The sequence below is a fragment of the Lycium ferocissimum genome, chromosome 11, assembly GCF_029784015.1.
Source record: "Lycium ferocissimum isolate CSIRO_LF1 chromosome 11, AGI_CSIRO_Lferr_CH_V1, whole genome shotgun sequence".
NCBI classification, from domain to species: domain Eukaryota; kingdom Viridiplantae; phylum Streptophyta; class Magnoliopsida; order Solanales; family Solanaceae; genus Lycium; species Lycium ferocissimum.
In genome coordinates this window covers 44,022,493-44,038,958 of record NC_081352.1, presented here as the reverse complement: position 1 = coordinate 44,038,958, position 16,466 = coordinate 44,022,493, and the positions used below count along the sequence as shown (strand labels likewise).

General features: G+C 33.2%; 2 protein-coding genes across 2 annotated transcripts; both read left to right on the top strand.

Annotated features, from left to right (window-relative positions):
* Positions 1-6,605: 6,605 nt before the first annotated feature.
* On the top strand, positions 6,606-6,980 carry LOC132038383 (uncharacterized mitochondrial protein AtMg00810-like). The gene has a single exon (XM_059429060.1). The coding sequence runs from the start codon at positions 6,606-6,608 to the stop codon at positions 6,978-6,980; it is 375 nt and encodes a 124-aa protein (XP_059285043.1).
* A 4,610-nt stretch (positions 6,981-11,590) lies between these two features.
* Positions 11,591-12,982, top strand: LOC132036922 (transcription factor MYB13-like). The gene is made up of 3 exons (XM_059427336.1): positions 11,591-11,745; positions 11,955-12,084; positions 12,177-12,982. The coding sequence occupies exons 1-3, from the start codon at positions 11,613-11,615 to the stop codon at positions 12,628-12,630; spliced, it is 717 nt and encodes a 238-aa protein (XP_059283319.1). The 5' UTR covers positions 11,591-11,612; the 3' UTR covers positions 12,631-12,982.
* The last annotated feature ends 3,484 nt before the right edge of the window (positions 12,983-16,466 follow it).

Sequence of the window (16,466 nt, the reverse complement as noted above, 5' to 3'; positions counted from 1 at the left end):
GTGCTAAATGGATATTTTATTCAATATGTAAATGAATTTTTCAGTACTATCATTTGTCCTCGTGATTGAACTCTTTTTGGATCCTCGTTTTTTCGTTAAAACAGTACTCTGCAACACAACCCTATATGACGTAGTTCTCGTGTTGATTGATGACATCATGAATGAACCAAGAACACGTACAGGGAAACCATACAATTTGTATTTATTTATTCATTAATCGGACAAAATAAATTAATCAATTAATCAAAGTATTTTTTTTTTTTTGGGACTATCAGCGACAGTCTATTATTTTGGTTCAATAGGGAAATCTCAACTTGTCACATGCCAAGTCCATAGAACGTATCGTCCGTTTGGTTCAACAAATTTTTAGGACTTTGTCTTTAGTTTACCTCATGATCATCGAGTTTAAAAGCATGTGTACCATGTAGACTTGTGCTTTATTTTATATAGCACTTTACTTGTTTCTCCACTTCCGATATGAAAATTGTCTAAAATAGCATGTGTGCATGAGCTAGAAGCATGTTAGTCATTCTGTTTGATCGTCCCTCATCAAGTCATCCTCCATCATGGCGTGACTTAGCATCCTCGTTGAGGTTCGCCCACCATTGTCCTATGAGAGTCCGATGTTAATAACATATTTATCACATACGATCCAAGTGTATATAACATGTGTATTGCCCGTCTTTGCCCCAACACACCTCATAAATAAAAAAGGAAAATTCTTTTAAAGGAATGAAATCATCTTTAAAGTATACTATTTTTAACAGTTCCATACATTAACTACAAATTTTTCCAAGATGGGATATATTTTTAATGAGTAAAAAGGTCAATTAATATTTTACTTTCAGTCTTCATGCTTTTATTATATTACAATTCAATGTATAAAATGATATATAAGCTGTTAATGTTGGCTGGTTGCAATATGACACAGTTGCATATAAACTCTTCATATTCAAGAGCATGCTTACTTTGCGAACACAATAAAAATTAATTAATCTTAATCTATATCTATCTATATATAATATAAAGTTAGGCAATATAAAAGTGATCTTGCATCTCTCTTTGGCCAAGGATTCTATTTATTTATTTATTTCATTTTTTTTTTTTTTTGACAATTTCTCCTTTTTTTATTGGACAAAAAATAAATTGGCAATTTACTACTTCTCTATTCATTACTATCTTTAATGCAAAAACTTAAATGTCTATGTAGAAAATAGAATAGCTATCATGCTTGTACATCTAGTCAGCAGTGCATTAGAGGGTCGTACATGATTTGTTATGTTGATTAGTTAGATAGTTAGTGAGTTAATTGTTATTAAAGATAAGTGTATATATATAGATGATGTAATACTCATTACATACGGTTGAATAGAATATCCCCCAAATATTTCTCTCTCTATTACTCACTATCATCTCTCTCTCTCTCTATAAACGATATTCACCATTGTTGCCCAAGCTCGAGCTGTCAATTTCAACATGTTATCAGAGCAGTTCGTTATCGATCCATAACAAGGAGCGAGATAGGGTTAGAGAAGTGAAATCGGTGAAGAAAGATAGATCAAATTCAACCAAATTCAATTTCCCAATTTTCTATCATTCCTTTTGTTTTAAAAAGGGCGATATATGATATTCTAATTGAAAATCGATATCGAAACCCTAGAATCGAGTCGGTTCATCTTAAATTTGCACTTATACAATATCCTGATTGAAAATCGATATCGAAACCCTAGAATCGAGTTGGTTCATCTTAAATTTGTACTCATTGTATAAATTTACACTCAATTTTGTAAGAGATTGGTAATTTCTTGATAGCTAATATGGCGAATCTCGAACAATTTGAAGAGGCGATTGTGGACAAGCCAACAGAGATACATCCTCGACATCCACTCTATCTACACCCAGCTGATACTCCAGGTAGCATTTTAATTACTCAGCAATTAACGGGTATTGATGACTACTTGATATGGAGCAAGTTTATGATTAATGTATTATTAGCTAAGAATAAAATAGGTTTTATTTCTGGAAAATGTGTAAAAACTCTATTCAAAGGTGATTTAGAATATGAGTGGGAAAGGTGTAATGCTTTCGTATTAGCATGGATTATGAACACCATGTCCAAGGAATTGGCATGTGGGATGGTTCATTCATCAAATGCAACTGCAGTCTGGAAGGATTTAAGAGAAAGATATGAAAAGAAAGATTTGACTAGGATATATCAAGTTCATCAGGAAATTAGTCACACTGTTCAAGGGAATATGTCTATATCTGAATATTTTGCAAAATTGAAAACTGCTTGGGAAAACTATTCGGCCTTGTTACCTATTCCGCAATGTTGTGACAAGGCAAAAGACTATGCTGACCACATGGAACAGCAAAGATTGATACAATTTTTGATGGGATTAAGTGAGACTTATAGTCAGGCTAGAAGTCAAATCCTAATGACAGTACCACCACCATCCCTGAATTAAGCATATGGGTTATTGATACAAGATGAGAGTCAGATGATGCAATCAAACATGGCTTCTAATGCTTTACAGGCTATGGGGAAGATGAACATGAATGAAACTATAGCCTTAGCAGCAGGACAATATGGAAAGTTTAAGAAACATGGAAATGGTGAGGGGTACTGCAACCATTGTCATAGAAATGGTCATACTGAAAAGGTGTGTTACAGGTTGGTTGGTTACCCACCTGGACACAAATTGTACAATCCTAAAGGAGATGATAAGAATTCCAAGCAAAGAGGGAATGGTAATTACAGAGGTCAACCAGGAGACCAGCAACATGGAAGTAGGGCTGGGCATAAATACCGAAAACCGAAAAACTGAACCGAACCGAACCGAAAATTCAACAAACCGAACCGAACCGAACTAGTTTGGTTCGGTGTTTGGTGTCCATCGTCAAAAAACCCAAACCGAAATAGCCGAACCGAAGTTTGAAAAAACCGAACCGAAAAACCGAACGCGCATCGAAATTTAATACATTACCCAAAAAAATTAAAATAGTCCAGGCCCATTAAGTTTAAAGCAAAAAAAACCCAATTGTAATAAGTCCTCTTTTGCATTTGTATCCCTAATTTTCCACTTCAATTGAAAAAATCAAATATCCTTAACAAATGATGTCTCTTTAGGATTAATGTATGTCCTTTATGTGTTTTCTTAGTTATTCTTACGGTATGTATATAACACCTAGTAATCCTATGTCATGATTATAGTTTTCTGTTCTTGTGTATCTGTTTGTTTGATTTTGATTTCAATTTATCAGTTTTATATTTTATTGCTTTTGAGAATATGAATTAGTGTCAATGGAATCGCTTCTAATATTATATTAAAAAAAAAAACGAATTGAAAAAACCGAAACCGAACCGAACCTAACTTTAAAAAACCGAAACCGAAAGAACCGAACCGAACTAGTTTGGTTCGGTGTTTGGTGTCCACCTTCAAAAAATCGAACCCGAAATAGCCAAACCGAAATTTGATAAAACCGAACGCCCACCCCTACATGGAAGGACTAATAATGGGAGAAACTATCTGGACAATGGTAGACTTTACAATAGTTCTGCATATAATCCTAGAGCTTATAATGCCAACTATGGGAATGCCTTTACTGACCACATAGCACAAATTAACTCTGCGGTAAACAATGGTGAAAATCTTGAATTTAATCAATTTGAGCATGGATAGGGTCATAGTCACACACAGACAGGAACCAGTTATGGATGTCAGCAGCCATCATTTCCACAGAGCCACTACAATGCTCCTGTGTTCTCCCCTCAACAATATCAAGAGATTTTGCAAAGACTTGATGGGGATGCCAAGCAGCCTAAGATGGAATCAAACATGGCAAGTATACATGCTCATTCTCCTACTTGCACTTGCAGTTGTTTTACTGCAGTTAATACCACTCAGTACTGGATAGTTGATACAGGGGCCACGAATTATATGGCTTGTAGTTTGGATCTGATTAACCATCCAACACATGTTCCTCCTTCTAATTCCACTAAAGTCCATCTTCCAAATGGTAACTATACACATATTACTCATACAGGCTCTTCAAATATATCTGAGTTTTTTCAAACTTGATAATGTTCTGTATATTCCAAACTTTCAGTATAACCTCCTTTCCATCTCAAAGTTGACTAGAAAATTGAATTGTTGTGCTATATTCCAGGACCTTTGCAATGGCAAGGTGAGAGGGATTGGTAGGGTACAAGGTGGTCTCTACATCCTTGTCACCACTACCACATCATCACCACCATTTGCCAGGGCATTATCTTCTCAAGCTACAGTTCCATATGACCACACCATTCCAAATTCTACTTCTGCTGCAAATGCAAACTGCCATCAATCAGAGATTGATATATGGCACCAATGAATGGGTCATGCCCCACTTCAAGTTTTGAAACAAGTTCTTTCAATGAAGCATCTGTTGATAAATAAAAGGTCTTCCACTTGTACAGTCTGTCCTTTGTCAAGGCAAACTAGATTTCCTTTTCCAGTTAGTGTCAAAAGGTCTGTACTTCCCTTTAAAATTATGCACATGGATGTATGGGGTCCATATAGACAATGTACCTATCATGGTTTTAGATATTTTTCTCACAGTAGTGGATGATTTTTCTAGAATGACCTGGATTTACTTGATGAAATTCAAAAGTGATGTTTCTATTTTGATAAAACAATTCCTTGTGATGGTTCAGACTCAATTTTCCACTTCTGTCAAAATACTCAGAACAGATAATGGCTTAGAGTTCTTTAATACTCAATGCAATCAGTTACTTAGTTCCTTAGGTATTATTCACCAAAGTTCTTGTGTCTATACACCACAACAAAATGGTGTTGCTGAAAGAAAGCACCAACACCTACTTGAAATGGGAAGGGCACTCAGATTTCAAGCTCATGCTCCTTTGAAATTTTGGGGTGATTGCATATTAACAGCTGCCTATCTCATAAATAGACTATCCTCCACTGTATTAAATGGAAAATCTCCTTATGAGATGTTTCATCATCAGCCACCTTCTTTGGATCATGTTAGAGTTTTTGGATGTCTCTGTTATGCTACCAAATCTGCTTACTCAGACAAATTTTCATCTAAGTCTATCCCTGGTGTATTCCTTGGATATTCTAATACACAAAAGGGTTACAAAGTGTATGATATTGCATCTGATGTTGTTATAGTAAGTAGGGATGTTTCCTTCAAAGAACATAATTTTCCTTTCCAGTATCCACAAGATTATTTTGTGCACTCACCTTTCAATTCTGCAGTCCGTTTTAGTCCTATCTCAGATAAATCTACTTCACCTATTTGTCCATTATTTGATGATCAAGATCCAACTTGTTCTACTTCTTTACCTGCTTCTACTTCCACTCTTCCATCTACATAGGGTTCTTCCACATCTTCAAGTCCTACTACTTTTAACACCACACAGCCTCTGCCCTTTATTCCCTCTTCTGATAATCCCACTCCTTCACAGCCTACATCTTCCCATCCATCTATCATTCAGCCTAGCAGAAAGTCCCAAAGAGTTGTCAAAGCTCCTGCTTGGTTAAATGACTTTCATCATCAATCCTCTATTCCTTATCCTATCTCAAATTATGTTTCTTATGATTTCATCTCAGCTAGCCACAAAGCATTCTTGCCTTCTACCACTATTCCTGAACCTACAACTTTTGCACAAGCTTCCCAAGATGAAAATTGGATCCAAGCTATGAAGCTTGAGATACAAGCCCTCTGTGACAATAAAACCTGGGAGGTGGTTGACTTACCTGCTGGTAAAACACCTATAGGGTGCAAATGGGTGTATAAGGTGAAGTACAGGGCTGATGGTTCTCTTGAAAGATACAAAGCTCGTTTAGTGGCCAAGGCTTTTACTCAACAGGAGGGTTTGGATTTTCATGATACATTCTCCCCTATTGTGAAAATGGTTACTGTCAGGTGTGTTATAGCCTTAGCTGCCTAGTATTCTTGGACTCTTAGTCAAATAGATGCCTATAATGCCTTTTTACAAGGTGATCTTTTAGAAGAGGTATACATGGTTCTCCCACAGGGTTTTGGTATCCAGGAGGAGTCACAACAGTCCAAAGTGTGTAGGCTACACAAATCCCTACATAGACTAAAACAAGCTAGTAGGCAATGGAACTTTAAACTTACTTCTGCTCTTATGAATTCCGGATACTCTCAAAGTAAACTGGATCATTCTTTGTTCACAAAGAAACATGGTACTGACATTGTTATTATATTAGTGTATGTGGATGACCTCTTAATTACGGGAAGCAGTGCCTCTCTAATTCAAGAAGCAAAAGACACACTTAACCTGAATTTCAAGATGAAAGACTTGGGAGATTTGAAGTACTTCCTAGGAATAGAATTTGCAAGATCAAACAAAGGAATATTAATGAATCAGAGGAAATATGCATTGGAGCTGGTGGCAGACTGTGGTTTAGGGGGAGCCAAGCCAGTTTCTACTCCTCTTGAACAAAACAAGAAACTAACAAGTCTTTGAGCCGGACCCATCTTTGAGATCACAAGGAATTGAAGTAGAAAAGGATGAAGTGCTACTTGATAAATCTGGATTTCAGAGGTTGATAGGTAGACTATTATACTTAGCTATGACAAGACCAGACCTCTCATTTGCTGTACAGAGTCTGAGTCAATTTATGCATGAACCCAAGGAGTCTCACTGGGATGCAGCACTGCCTGTTGTTAGATACATAAAAGGCCAGCCAGGTCTTGGATTACTTATGAGCAGTAATATTTCAAATGAGGTGTTGGCTTACTGTGATGCAGATTGGGCATCATGCTTAATGATAAGAAGATCAGTGACAGGGTATTGTGTGAAGTTAGGTGATTCTCTAATCTCATGGAAATCAAAAAAACAGTCAACAGTCTCAAGAAGTACAGCTGAATCAGAATACAGGAGTATGGCAGGGACAGTGTTTGAATTAGTGTGGATACATGGGTTATTGTTAGAACTGGGATTGTAGATTAAGCAGCCGATGAGATTGTTTTGTGATAATAAAGCTGGTCTATAGATAGCTTCCAATCCAATGTATCACGAGAGAACAAAGCACATAGAGATTGATTGTCACTTTAACCGGGAAAAAAATCAACAAGGTTTGATTCAAACTTCACATGTCAAGACTCGAGATCAAACTGTTGATAGACTGACTAAAGGCTTGGGGAAGGCTCAGCATGATTTTTTGATCGACAAGTTAGGGATGGTGAACATATTCCACCGCCTAACTTGAGGGGGAGTGTAGAAAATAGAATAGCTGTTATGCTTGTACATCTAGTCAGCAGTGCATTAGAGGGTTGTACATGATTTGTTATGTTGATTAGTTAGATAGTTAGTGAGTTAATTGTTATTAAAGATAAGTGTATATATATATAGATGATGTAATACTCATTACATACGGTTGAATAGAATATCCCCCAAATATATCTCTCTCTATTACTCACTATCATCTCCCTCTCTCTATAACCGATATTCACCATTGTTGCCCAAGTTCGAGCTCTCAATTTCAACAGTCTAAAAATTTACTACTCCATTTATTCCTATTCTTTAATGTAAGAAAATTACTACTCCAACCTTTCATTCCCTCCATGAAGAGTGAAAATATCTTGAAAAAGAGTAGTCTGATGGATATCAGTTCGAGTAGAATTTGGAAGGGTTCAAATTAATAAATCTACAACTACATATATGGATATCATTCCTTTATTTTTTTTTGTTCCAAAGAGTCCATATTGAAACTTGAAAGAAGTTAATTATCACGCTGCTGTTTTCTTCATTTCGTATACTCAATTTACTTGCCCATTATATTTTATACATTTACTTGCCTATTAAATTTTCATTAATTCCTCACACCATAAGGCTCTAATATAACGTTGCCGTCATAGATTTCTTTAAATTGTGATTTCATGATCCTTGGATAACATCTTACTATATACAATCTATTGTTAAACAGTGAACAACGCATGTTCAGGTTCTATAAAATGTAAGGTATCTACTTTTCTTACGATGCGGGAATTTAGACGACTTAATTTTACTTCATATTGATTGTTTATTTGTTTGTTTTAATTTTTGGCTTTAGTTTCTTCTTTATTCTTCCTTTTATGCTAGACCTTTTTTATCCTTTAATTTTGGTTGATGCATATTTAGGTCTAGAGATCCGATAAGTTTGTCAAAGAATAGGAAAGTGAAAATGATATTGTTTGTATTGAATTAGTTGATTATGTCTTCCATTTTCATTATTTCTCAAGCATTTGCATATATACAAGAAGGTTTGGTCTTAGGTTTTGAAAAAATGTCAATAATCATATTTGGTGTAGATAGTATTAAAATTTTGTCTAATTTAAAGGTCCGACATATAGTGCCAATAAATAAATGATTTCAAGTTTGATTGACAGCATTAATTTTGTATTTCTTAAGCGTACAAGAGTTGAAATTTAAAATGGGGTGTTTTAAAATTTGGATGTCCTTACAGATTGATATTTTAGATGAACTCAATAATATGGAACTTGGTTAATGGTGTTGTATAAATGTTTTATGATTGTATTAAGTTGAAGTTCATTTGTTAGGGACGGGATTTGCAAATTTTGATATGGATATAATTTTTTGTAATGAATTTGTGAATTTAACCTGCAATGAATAGTTACAAAATTGGAATTGCCAAGAATGCAGCTTGTGATATCAAGAAGAACAAAATTATTTCAACCTGCAAAGGAGTATGAAGAAGAATAAGGAACTAGGAAAGCTCTTTTTTTTTATGCCAAATAAGATCTTTTAATAGTAATAAAAAAACTTATATTTAATTTTATTTGTATGATTTCTATCTTTTAGTATACAACAAAATATAGATTAAATGTCTCAATTTGTATAATAATTATGTAATTTTTATTTTAACTTTTAGTTTTTGTATTGATCCTTTTGAATCTTTCTTAACAACTTAAATGGTTAATTAGTCCAAATGTATAAATTAACTCAAATATATATTGTTGTGAGTTTTTCCTTTCTTAGAAAAACGAAGAAGAATATCTAAAATTGTTACTAAATTGCAGATCATTTGGTAGATTGAATAATGCTTTTACAATCGCGTGAAGCGTGAACATATTCACTAGTTTACTTTAATGTTAGCTTGAACAATATTTTCTATTCGCAAAAGGTGACGTGTTTAATTTTTTGACAATCCTAAGAATTATATTGTGTAACTGTTAAAAATAGGAATAAAATCTAATTAGTCGCTTTGAAAGGAGACATTTGCATAAATCAGCATGTACTCCATGTGGTGTCACTTACACTAAGATTTAATTTGCCAAATTTGTTCTTAATTGTTTACGCGTCCGTTGCCGGGGTGTTGGGCAGGTTGGCATATTAGATTGAAGTGTGAACACTGAACAGAAGAAAGGGCGGACAATAACATGTTAACACCTAATTAAGGACTATGACATAGCGTACCTGTTACCAAAAGTATTTGATTCCATTAAATGATTGACCTACCGTATGAGTATTAATTTTCAGCTTGCTTAGTGAGCTTTGTATTCGATGGAAAATTTTAAAATGTGCCTTACACAACTGACATTAAGTGTGTGAGGCTTTTTTTTGTGAGACAAAAAAGTAAACTAAAAATTTGTGGACCCAAAAGTGTAAGATGTAGGTCTACTTCTTTATCTCACAAAAAAGAGCCTCACACAACTAATGTTAGTTGTGTGAGACACATAGTAAACCTTTTCGTATTTGATACTTCATCCTTACGTTAAAGTGTTTGATTGAACATGTGACTTTAAAAAATTTAAAAATATTTTGATATGTAAATTAAATATATAAAAATTCTTTTTAATATGAGTAGTAATAAGAATTTCACATATCTTTTTATTACTTTTTCCTTATAAAAGAGTAAACTTTAATATCAAGTGATATTAACAAGTTTGTCATTAAAAATCAGCAGGGTATGTTAAGATTAAATACTTAATCAAATTGAAAAGTACTAGTGCTATTTTATTAGATACAAATTAAAAGAAAAGCATGTCACATAAAATATTTCATCCGTCTTAAATTATTTATCGTGTTCTCTTTTACGCACTCTTTAAGAAACATTAATAGTGAGGGGTGACTTTTTTACCGTATTTATATCGTGAGATATGATTTTTCTTCAATTAATTACTTACTCAGGTGTATGTAATCTTCAAGTACAATTACTGTTAAAGATAAAACAACTAGTTTTAGAAATCACGATAAATAATTTGAGACTAGTCAAAATGAGTATCAAGTTATTTTTAATAAGAGCCCGTTTGGATTGGCTTATAAGTTGCCTATAAGTTGTTTTCAGCTTTTTTTAAGTTTTGGGTTTTAAAGTTTTGTGCTTAAAATAAGCCCAAAAAATTAATTGGGTTTGTTTGGCTTAACTTATCTAAAGCAGCTTATAAGCTGTTTCCAGCTTATAAGCTGCTTTTTTTAAGCCCATCCAAACAGGCTCTAAGAAACGAGTACTAAGCTCTTTCTATTTTTTTTTTCTCCTTTTTGTACCCAAGGAAAAAATTGAAAAGGTTAATTTCTCAGGGACAAAAAGTAAAGTTATGATTCAGGTAAATATAGCAAAGATAATAAAGAAATGGATTAACACGCTTCACTGAATCAGTTGGTGGTTAAATTAGCTTATCACGAGTAGGGCTGTTCACAGTTTTGGTTAAAACCAAAACCAAACCGAAAATTTAACCAAACCGAATAAAAAAACCGACATTTGGTTTGGTTTGGTTTGGTTTGGTTTTAAATTTGAAAAACCGATAATATTTGGTTTGGTTATGGTTATAGTAAAAAATAACCGAATAAATAACCGAACCAAACCGATAATTATATACATAAAATTTATAATTATTTATATGTATAATATTAACTTTTCATAAATAATTAAAGATATTTTATACCTTTTAATTATTAATTTAATTTTGGTCTACTTATTTTTAAGGCCCACGTCTTAAAAGTATGTCCAAGTCCAACAATCCAAGCCCAAAATAAGTCGTGAAAAGGTAAAAAGTAAAAATCCTACTATTTCTTTTCATTTTACATTCTTATCAGATGTCTTTCCCTCAATAAAAAAGTCGCCCTTGTGGGCCGTGAGGAAAAAAGTTATGATTCAAGGTAAGAGAATATTTGAATTGCAAAGTCATAAATTGAAAAACCGAAAAACCGAACCAAACCGGGTGGTTATTATTTTACTTGATTTGGTATGGTTTTAGACATTTAAAAATCGACTAAATTGGTTTGGTTATGGTTTTAACCAATAACCGACCCAAACCGAACCATGAACACCCCTAATCACGAGAGTCAAGAAACTCAAGCAGTCTCTTTATTGGGTTATACCCATTCGATGCCTTGACCCTTCAAGTCTAGTTATATAATTTGGGGGTCTACATTAATTGTTTATTCTAAATACGAAACAAATTCTTGTTTAGTTTAGTTGAGAGATAAATTAATAAGAAAACACGGCTTCAGTTGTCTGTTCCTATGACATATAAGAGCGAAAGCTTTACACTGCAAGTTAGTCAGATAGAGTTTAATTAAGGCCAAGAAATCAAATTGAAACTTACAAAGAGAGAATTAAGGTATTCCAAATCAGAAAATGGTGAGAACTCCATCTATTGACAAAAATGGAATAAAGAGAGGTGCATGGAGTGAAAAAGAAGACAACAAACTGAGAGCTTATGTTGAAAGATTTGGTCATCCCAATTGGCGGCAATTGCCTAAATATGCTGGTAATTAGCACTCCCTCTATTTCAATTTAGGTGATTAATTCACTTTCACTTTTCATGTGTTTCAAAAAGAATGATACGGAGTCCCAAACTTTTTCTCACTGATCATGTTTTGGTTTCCTCATGAATCTCTCTATTATGCTTCTTATTATTACTAGCTTTTAGGAAGAGAATTAAAGTTCTTTATGACTTTTTGGATATTTAATTTTCAGGACTAATGAGATGTGGGAAGAGCTGCAGATTGAGATGGATGAATTACTTGAGGCCTGATTTGAAGAAAGGTAAATATAGCCATGAAGAAGAGGAACTCATAATTAAATTACACAAGGAACTTGGAAACAGGTACTATATATGTTGCACTTACACATTACATGGTATTAATGTGTGTTACTGCCCTTTTGGATTTTTTCCTAATTACATGTCACATATTGCAGATGGTCAGCCATTGCAGCAAAATTACCAGGAAGATCCGACAACGATGTCAAAAACCATTGGCATGCTCATCTTAAGAAACGTGCGAGATTAACAAATAGCAATTCATCAAATATGGAGCAATTTACTGAATTATCGATATCTGGATCTCAAAATGAGCAATCTTCTTATAAAGTTTCGGAACATGAAGCAACTGACTGTAATATTAGAGAGGTGCCAGATCATTTTGACACTCCATGTCCTCCAGAGGTTTCATCAAGTGATTTAAATGGAATGGACTGGATGGAAGAAGATAATTACATGAGGTCAATGGAACAATTTTCAATTTTCAGTTCATTGGAACCACTCCCAGACTCCTTTTCCTTGACAAATCCTATCGACAATTTTCAGACAGAATCCTTTGACCATTTTTGGACCCAACCCTTCGATAATTTCTGGACACAACCTTTCATTTAATTCTTATATACCACAACTTGATACCACACAACCTTTTAAGAAGTTCTTGATACGTATTCTGGTTCTACAAATTTTGGGATGAATTGCGAGAACATGTACTGGCTGAGTGGCATATCTGAGCTTTTAATTTTTTATTTTGAATGATAGTAGTAATATTTATTGTTTATAATTAATACTACCCCATTAGATAATTGATCTTTCCTCCCACCCACGTGCTAAATAGATATTTTATTCGATATGTAAATGTAATTTTTAGTAATTTGTCCTCGTAATTGACTTCTTTTGGGAACCGCCTTTTTGGGTTAAAACTCTCTGCAACACGACGCTATATGACGTACTTCTCGTGCTGATTGATGACATCATGGATGAACCACCAACACCTACAGGGAATCCATAAAATTTGTATTTATTTATTCATTCATTGGCCAAAATAAATAATTAATCTGGTATTTGTTGGACTATTAGCGACAGTCCATTATTTGCCTCAATCAGGAAATCTGTACTTGTCACATGTCGAATTACTTTGTTATCGAGCCCAAAATTAAGTAAGCGTACTGTGTGCACTTTTACTTTAACTTATATACTCTTTCTGTTCTAACTTATGTGGCACGATTCAGATTTTGAAAGTCAAATATTTTAATTTAGACTATCAACTCAGACATAAAAAATTTAAATTCTTAAAATTTACATCTTTAGAAACTACGTAAAAAGTAATGTAAGTCAAAATATTTGACAATCCAAAATACTAAAGATCTTTGAAATTATTACGGTCAAAGAAAGAGTTGTTTGAATTTCGAAATTCAAAAAATGCCACATAAATTGAGACGGAGAGAATAGCACTTTACTTTTCTCTCCACTTCTGATGTGATTTTGCCTAAAATATTAATGTGCTTCCCTTCATCATAAGCTTCCGGCTAGAAGCATGTTAATCATTCTATTTACACGGTCCTTACCAGTATGTCCTCTGTCATAGATGTCACATACATCTTCCTTCAGAGACTGGTTTTTTTGCTGAGATTTGCCGCATCATCGTATTGCGGGAGCCGACTCAAATATTATACTTTTGACATGCAACTCTGGTTCATAGTATGTAATGTCCGCTTTGACTCACCAAACCTCATAAATAAAAGGGAAAATATCTTTTTCGAGAAGGAATATATATATCCTAAGCAATTCTAGTTCTAGACATAAATAGAAAAGAAATATCTTAATTCAAACTGCAGTTTCTTCAAAGATGGAATGAATGGGTAAAAGGTGAACTAATATTTTATTTTGAGTCTCCGTACTTTATAATAGTACAGATTAATGCATAAAATGTATAAAATATTAAATTTGGCTGTTAACTATATGCCTCAAATTAATGCATATATACTCCTCATGTTTCAAAATCATGCATTTACTCTGCTTATACAGTGAAAATCTTATTTAAATATTAGCTTGAATAATATTTCTGTTCACGAAGGGTTAAGTGTTTAATTAAAAAAATACCGATAACTTAAGTATATTAAAATGAGACCAAAGTAAAATTCTAAATAGAAAGTTCACATGCATTTAATTTTAAGAATTTCAAGAAAGAAAATAATTCTTTTTCACCCACTCGAAAATTAACCACAACTTCAATTAAAAAAGATGACAAAAAATTTCGTTTAATATGTATTTTTTGAAGCTCTTAAATACGAAATGATCATAAATACTTGATAAGATGTACCAATTTCTAGTAATAATATATTTCATGAGCTTTAACATGTATATTTTTTAATAAGACTAACATTTTCTATATATAAGTTTCTCAATTTTTATTTTTAATTTGCTTTTGTTTTTGCTCCGCACAAAGTACACTTGAAATTTACTTAGCCAGATGGACATTCTTTTGTAAAGTCATTTTTTTTTTTAAGAGAATGAAAGAATAGGAAGACTCGGTCATACAACATTTAATTGGTTGATAACCTATTTTATAAGGTTTTCCTACTTGTATAGAGTAGTTCTCCATGTGGTCTCACGAAGATGTAACATGCTAAAATTGGTTCTTGCTGCCACATGTATAAGCCTGCCTGGGTGTCGAGCGCGAAGGTATAAGCGGATTCATATTTTAAAGTTTATGAATTTCTGTATAATTTTAAATTATTTATAATATACGACGGAAACAGCCTCTCTACCTCGGTAGATATAAGGTCTGCATACACTCTACCTCTTCAGACCTCACTTGTGAAATTACACTAGATAGTTGTTGTTGTTGTTGTTATAATATACGAGTAATAATTAGGTTCCCAATTAAATATTTTAATTAATTTGTCAATATATATACAAAATCTTATAAATAGATTACTGAATTCAGGTGAAACCGTAAGCCCGATAAACCAGAGGGTGGTGTTGGGAATAATAAAACTAATTTTAGATGTGAACGCTAAACAGAAGAAAGGGACGACAACATGTGTAACACCTTATTAAGGACTGTAACATAGAGTCCTAGATACTAAAAGTTGTTGATTCTTCTCATCTATAAAGATGTCATTCAATTCAATGGTTGACCTACCGTACGATTTTTAATTGCAGCTTGTTTAATGTGCTTTGTACTCCATACTCCATCTCTTGGATTAAGTTAAAGTGTTTGATTGAGCATGTAATTTAAACAATTGAACAAAACTCTTGATATATAAATTAAATATATAAACCAAAATTATCTTTTTATATGACTTATATTATAATAAAAGTTTTACATGTATTGTTATTTTCTTATAAAGGAATCAACTTTTTTATCAAGTGATCTCAGCAAGCCGCATCATAAAAAATAAATCGAGAATGCTAAACTTAAATAGTTTTCAAAGGACAAAAAGTATTACTCCCTCTATCCCAATTTATGTGATGTACGTTCATTTTTCATCTGTCCCAAAAAAAATGATATATTTTTATATTTAAAAATACTTTAATTTGAAATTTCCTTTATTTTTATATTTAAAAATAATTTAATTTGAAATTCCCTTTTTTATCCTTAATGAAATAATTTAGAGCCATACAAATATCCATGACTTAATTTGGACCACAAGTTTCAAAAGTCTTCCTTTCATTTTTAAACTCCGCACATAATCAAACAATATCACATAAACTGGAACGGAGGGAGTACACGTGAGACTCGGTTGGACGGACTGAAAAATGCATCTCATGGAGTGGGACCAAAAAATAACGATAGACCTTTAAAGAAAAGCAAGTTATAGCTCAGGTAAATAGCAAACAAAAATAAAGAAATGGATTAACACGTCTTCACTTGCATCTTCAGTTGGTGGCTAAATTAGCTTATCACTAGTGTATGTGTCCTTAATTAGTCTTTAATTAAGCGCACATGCGGTATTTAAAATTTGCTCACGTTCTTGTACAATTTGTTCATGATTTTACTATGCCAAGTCAACCTGAGGAATTAGTAATAGCTAAAGGAATGATGGAATGATAGCAAGAACACAAGAGAATTACCGAAAGAAGTTTTGTATTAGAGTGAATTTGAATTGTTTGGGCCACCCCCCCCCCCCGCCCCGCCCCTCCTCCCCATTTATAATAGTTACAAGGGGCCAGTGTGTAACTATTAATTATTACTCAAGTTTTTCAATATTTATAGTAAGTTCCCTCTCTAGAATTCTATACGAAACTAAAAGGTCCATTGGAATCTAGGGTCTTCCAAGAGATATATCCAAGAACTTTTCCACAAATACTAGTCTCTCTACTATGGGCCCGTTTGGCTTAGCTTAAAAAACATATTATAAATTTGAAACGAATTTTTAAGCCAAAAAAAAATAAAAAATTTCTACCCTAACTTTTTTTTTTGACTTATTTTAAGATAAAATGGC

Bases quoted from the DNA above. Each gene is read 5' to 3' on its own strand.
- LOC132038383 (XM_059429060.1), top strand. From the start codon at position 6,606: ATGACAAGACCAGACCTCTCATTTGCTGTACAGAGTCTGAGTCAATTT.
- LOC132036922 (XM_059427336.1), top strand. From the start codon at position 11,613: ATGGTGAGAACTCCATCTATTGACAAAAATGGAATAAAGAGAGGTGCA. The intron at 11,746-11,954 runs GTAATTAGCACT...TTTAATTTTCAG, and splicing joins GCAATTGCCTAAATATGCTG to GACTAATGAGATGTGGGAAG. The intron at 12,085-12,176 runs GTACTATATATG...CACATATTGCAG, and splicing joins CACAAGGAACTTGGAAACAG to ATGGTCAGCCATTGCAGCAA.